Source organism: Gekko japonicus, unplaced genomic scaffold (genome assembly GCF_001447785.1).
Source record: "Gekko japonicus isolate JY-2015 unplaced genomic scaffold, Gekko_japonicus_V1.1 scaffold3782, whole genome shotgun sequence".
Taxonomy (NCBI): domain Eukaryota; kingdom Metazoa; phylum Chordata; class Lepidosauria; order Squamata; family Gekkonidae; genus Gekko; species Gekko japonicus.
In genome coordinates this window covers 96,034-101,919 of record NW_015170388.1, presented here as the reverse complement: position 1 = coordinate 101,919, position 5,886 = coordinate 96,034, and the positions used below count along the sequence as shown (strand labels likewise).

Here is a 5,886-nt window from a genome sequence, read left to right as displayed (position 1 = left end):
CGCAGAACCCGAAGTCAGAGAGTTTGACCTGTGGGGGGGGGGGTCAGAGAGGAGCGCATTTCCATGGGGGGGCACCCCACGCGGGCACCCCCAAGCCTGGCTCTGGGGGGTATTTTTAGAAGCTTCTTTCCAGCCCCTGCGAGCAGGCTTTTTTTTTTTTTTGAAAGCGACAAGAGGGAGACGGGACGTCGCCTCGCATTCACGCGTGGCTGAATTACGAACCCGATCCCAACGAAGCCGCCCCCCTCAGCAAGCCGTTTGCTGGGCTGGGCTTTTACCGCCGGGCCCTCCGTCCCGGAGATGAGCGGAGCCACATCTCTCGCCGAGACGCCAACGGGGCCAAGATTCCTGGTGCCGGTAGTTTGCTCTTTGGGACGCGAGGCGAGGAACCCTGAGAGCGCGCCAGTGCCAGAAGCCTCGGTGGGCCCTTCCGACACGGCCTGGGTGCAAAAAGTGAAGGCTGGCTGGCGATTTTATCCCCTCTGTTAACATGTAATTACTTTGGACCTTCCTTTGAGCGGGCGAAGAAGCATCCGAGATGCAAAAGCTGCTATCACCACAACGTTTGAAGGCGTGGGGAGAGCAGACGAAATCTTTGGGGAGGGTTTTGTCCCCAGACTGTTCTTTACTGCACAGCCACAAAGAAGAAAAAGAGGAGGAGGAGGAGGAGACTGGATTTATACCCCGCCCTTCACTACCCGAAGGTGTCTCAGAGCGGCTCACAAACTCCTTTCCCTTCCCCTGTGGGTAGGGGTGCGGCTGAGAGAGCTCTAACAGAAACTGCTCTTTTTCAAGGACAGCTCGTCAGAACTACGGCTTGCCCAAGGTCATCCAGCCAGGTGCAAGTGGAGGAGGAGAAGAAGAAGAGAAGAAGAGAAGAGAAGAGATTGGATTTATATCCCGCCCTTCACTACCCAAAGGAGTCTCAGAGCAGCTTACAAACTCCTTTCCCTTCCCCTCCCCACAACAGACACCCTGTGAAGTAGGTGGGGCTGAGAGAGCTCTGACGAAAACTGCTCTTTTTCAAGGACAGCTCTGATGGAACTGTGGCTTGCCCAAGATCATTATGCAGGTGCAAGTGGAGGAGTGGGGAATCAAACCCGGTTCTCCCAGATTAGAGTCCGTGCACTTCACCACCATACCAAACTGGCTCACAACAGAGCCTAGGGGCAAATTCAGGGCGCCTTTGGAATTTTCAAACAGCGTGGTATGCACAGCCAGAACATGGCTGCTGCAGGGGGTGGCGCCAGCCACAGACAGCTGCCGCGACTTCTCCTCAGTCACAGGGTGCGGATCCTTGTGCTGCGGTGGCAGCCGCTCCCAAAGCAATCTCTTTAAAAACCTGTAAAGCCAATCAGACGCCTTGCTGGGCAAAAGCCCCCCCAAACCCTACTCGGTTTCTAAAAACTCTCGGCCGGCGCCAAGAAAGGTTCAGTGGGCGCTGTGCTGCCCAGGAGCCCCATGTTGGGGATCCATGACCTGTGTGGCCACTGCAGGCGGCCCTCCTGTGTGGCGCTACAAACACAGGTGACTTCAGCCACAGAGGATGCAGGGAGCTTCCTAGCCAATGGACGGCTGGGCTAGTTCTTGGAGGAAACGATTCCAGTGGGGACGGCTGTGCGGCGGCAAAATTCAAAGGACTGTGGGGACGCCTGAAGGGCAAACGCCTTCTCATCCCAGCACTGGCTTTCATGGATTGGAACCCCGGTCATTTTTGGGAGACGACTCTCACCCCTTTGGAAACTGGAGCCTTCCCTCTACATCTCATTCCCCCCCACGCCCCACACCCCAGATCCAGGGCAGCAGCTGGGGACTCACCCGGCCGTCGTGCGTGAGCAGGATGGAGTCGCTCTTGATATCTCGATGGATCACTCCCTGGGCATGGAGGACGGCGAGTGCCTTCAGGACGGAGAGGCAGACGGCCGCGATCTGCTCTTCGTTCATTCTAGAAGAGGAGAGGAGAGGAGGAGGGGGAGAAGGAGGAGCAGACTGGATTTATACCCCGCCCTTCACTACCCAAGGGAGTCTCAGAGCGGGTTGCAATCTCCTCTCCCTTCCCCTCCCCACAACAGACACCCCCTGGGAGGCAGATGGGGCTGAGAGAGCTCTTTCGAGGACTGCCCTTGAGAGAACAGCTCCGAGAGAACTTGTGACCGACCCAAGGTTACACCAGCAGCTGCACGTGGAGGAAGAGATTGGATTTATACCCCATGGCCCTTCACTACCCAAAGGAGTCTCAGAGCGGCTGACAAACTCCTTTCCCTTCCCCTCCCCACAACAGACACCCTGTGGGGTAGGAGGGGCTGAGAGAGCTCTGACAGAATCTGCTCTTTTTCAAGGACAGCTCTTATCAGAACTACGGCTTGCCCAAGGTCATCCAGCAGGTGCAAGTGGAGGAGGAGTGGGGAACCGGTTCTCCCAGATTAGAGTTCGTGCACTTAACCACTACACCAACACCCCCCCAAAGGCCCTTATATCACTGCAAGCAGGTTCCCTGTTCCTTCCAGATGGCCGCAAACAGCACAGACAGTTGCAGAAGCCACCCTCGGAAGGGGACCAGGGGGGAGAGATGCAGCCGTCGTTCCGCTGAAAACCAGATCCTCAAACGGGCAGGCGAAAACTCAGGGATGCCGGCACGGAAGGTGTTTCCCTCCCGGGCCTGGCTCTTAATCATTACTGAGACTGGGTGGGGTGGGGGGGATGACGGGGCCCCGATCGCCTCCGCTCCGCACCTGGTGTGCGTGACGATGTCGGTCAAGGCGCCTCCTTCCAGGAACTCCATGACGACCCACAGCTCGTCGCCCACCAGGTAGCTGTTGTACATCTCCACCACGTTCTCGTGCTGATAGTCCCTCATGATCACCACCTGGAAGTGGGGGGGGGAGAGGGTGAGCGGAGCCGCCGAGCAAGAGGGGGCAGAGACCCAGCCTAAACGCAGTTTCGGAGACGGAGAGCCTTGAGGGGCCCCTAACTGGACGGAAAGGAGGGACACAGATGTCCCGAGGGAGGCCAGGCTAGCTGCCACCAGGGCCGGGGCCTTCTCGGTGGCGGCCCCTACCTGGTGGAACGGGCTCCCGGGGGGGATCAGGGACCAGGGCCCTGCGGGACCTCTCTCAATCCCGCAGGGCCTGCAAGATGGAGCTCTTCCGCCAGGCATTTAATCAGGGCCCCCCGACACCACTGTAGCGCCTGGCCCATGATTTTACCATCGATCAGCTGCCAGGAGAGCCGTTGAGCAGAAGAACATCTCATACTGTTGGAAATCCATTTGAAAGCATTCCACCTAACTGAGTTTTTAATCGCTGCCTGCACTTTGTATTGTATTGTTTTTAACTGTTGTGTTTTAATTGTGCATGTTTTATTCTGTATTTATGTGACTTGGAAGCCGCCGTGAGCCTGCTCTGCAGGGAGGGTGGGGTACAAATCTGACAATAAATAAATAAGTACATAAATTTAAACCAGGGGCCCCCAACGTGGTGCCCATCAACACCTTTCCTGGCGCCTCAGAAGGTGGACGGGGCCAGCTCTTGCCCGGAAGGGCTTCTGATTGGCCACCGGAGAGCTGATGGGATGTACAGATTTAAATGATGTTTCAGCAGCAGCTACCACCACGGTAGGTCTTACTCCCCCCACTCACTCCTCTTCCCCTATCCCATGCCTTTGGGCTTCCCCTGCGCACGTGTGCCTCTATCGCCCACTGCAGCCACCGTGGGGCGGCAGCGGGCCTCCTTCCTCGGGATCCCAAAGGGGGCTGAGGGCTTGGTAAGGCCGGGGAGCCAATGTTCCCTCTAAGCCGAGTTAGTGTGAGTTAGCTCACAGTTTTTTAGCCTCCGGCTCAACACATTTTTGTCTTTGCTCAGGAAGTTTGTTCCAGAGCAACCTAATGTATGCAGCAGCCAAAATGCTCGCTCACAGCTTGAATGCCAGTAGCTCACAAAGTAGAATTTTTGCTCACAAGACTCCACAGCTTAGAGGGAGCATTGCTGGGGACTCCTGTTTAAAATAAAAATTAGGTAAACAGAAGTTAATTCATCGGAGAAAGAGGTTTCTGGAAGCAAGCTGGAGGACCGGCACTGCCCAAAGCCCTGGCCTGGTGCATGTCGCCCGCCTCCTCTTGCTGAGAATGCTCCTGGGGCACCTCCCGCGGAGAGGATTGCTGGGCAGTCTCAAAGGCCGCTGGCAGAAAGAACCGCCTGAGAGCCAAAGGGCAGGGCTGCTCTCAGAGGAGAAATTCCGGATCTGCTCCCTTTCCTCCTCCTCTATCCCTGCCGCCTTCCAGCCAGTTCACGCGCAGGCAGCAGCCCCTTCCCCGGGCAAAGTGATAGCACGACACAGACATTTGGATGCCCTCCGGGGCAACTCAGCCACGGGGGCACGACACAGATGTCCGCTGGGAAGTCTCCCCAGCGCCCTTTCTGGCTGGCGGGACGAAGGGCTCCGTGGCTCCTTCCCCCTCCGTGGCCCCTTTCCACCTGCACAGGCTTTCACCAACAACACCCCATTTCTCCTAAGCGTGGACACATCCCACTTCCTTCCCCCCATCACACCAAGAAGGAATTCCTTTTAGATCAGCTTCCAAAGTATTAGTGGCGGCGGTGGAGGAGGAGGAGGAGGAGGAGATTGGATTTATACCCCGCCCTACACTACCAGAAGGAGTCTCAGAGGGGCTTACAAACTCCTTTCCCTTCCCCTCCCCACAACAGACACCCTTGGAGGTGCGTGGGGCTGAGAGAGCCCTTTTGAGGACTGCCCTTGAGAGAACTGCTCTTAGAGAACCTGTGACTGACCCAGGGGCCACACTGGCAGCTGTGTGTGTGGAGGAGGAGGAGGAGACGAAAAGATAGGATTTATACTCCGCCCTACACTACCAGAAGGAATCTCAGAGGGGCTTACAACTGCCTTTCCCTTCCCCTCCCCGCAAGAAACACCCTGTGAGCAGTGTTCCCTCTAAGCTGAGTTATTGTGTGAGCTAGCGCACAGTTTTTTAGACTCCGGCTCACACATTTTTGGTCTTCGCTTGGAAAGGAGGGCTCCAGAGCAAACTGATTTATGCGGCAGCCAAATCGCTCGCTCACAACTTTGATGCCGGTAGATCACAAAGTTGAACTTTTGCTCGCAAGACTCCACAGCTTAGAGGGAGCATTGCTTGCAGGACTCCGCAGCTTAGAGGGAGCACTGCCTGTGAGGTCGGTGGGGCTGAGAGAGCTCTCCCGAGAACTGCCCTTGAGAGATCAGCTCCGAGGGGACTTGTGACTGACCCAAGGTCACAACGGCAGCTGCATGTGGAGGAGCAAGGAATCAAACCCGGTTCTCCCCGATTAGAGTCCCTGGCTCCTCACCACTACGCCGCGCTGGCTCTCAAAGTGACTCAATGCCTAGCCGGGGACAGAAAGCGCCCCTCAATCCAGAAGGGACCGTGCTCCATGTGGGGGGCAGCAAGACTAGAAAGAGAAGGAGGGGGGCAGGCGCACGAGTGAGGGCCCCAGAGGGGGACGGCTCCCCCCCCCCACCGCCCGCCCACCTCGTTGAAGAGCAGCTCCCGCCGCTGCTGCTTCCGCAGGTCCATCTTCTTGACGGCCACCAGCTTCCCGGAGCTCTTGACGGTGGCGATGCAGACGATGCCTGTGGAGCCCTCTCCGATCTTGATGAAGTTGTCCAGGTAGCTCCGGGGGTCGCCGGGGTCCACCACCATCTGCAGGGCGGCCCGGAACTGCTCGTGTGAGACGCGCTGGGGCTCGCGTTGCGGGGAGCGGGGCTGCTGCTGCTGCGGTTGCTGCGGGGCCGGCGGGGGAGGGAGCGGGGGCTGGTGTGGCGGGGGCGGGGGGGGGGGGGGGGGGGGGGGGGGGGGGGGGGGGGGGGGGGGGGGGGGGGGGGGGGGGGGGGGGG

The 5,886-nt window shown here is 58.2% G+C and overlaps 1 protein-coding gene across 1 annotated transcript in view; it reads right to left on the bottom strand.

The window, feature by feature from the left end:
- The window catches only part of LOC107116363 (serine/threonine-protein kinase PAK 4-like), a 106,039-nt gene that overhangs the window by 5,205 nt on the left and 94,948 nt on the right, over positions 1-5,886 (bottom strand). Inside the window, exons 6-9 of the mRNA XM_015418261.1 lie at positions 5,522-5,803; positions 2,733-2,866; positions 1,819-1,945; positions 4-28 (exon numbers count right to left, since the gene is read on the bottom strand). Coding sequence (XP_015273747.1) covers positions 4-28; positions 1,819-1,945; positions 2,733-2,866; positions 5,522-5,803 — 568 coding nt within the window. The remainder of the gene's footprint in view (positions 1-3; positions 29-1,818; positions 1,946-2,732; positions 2,867-5,521; positions 5,804-5,886) is intronic.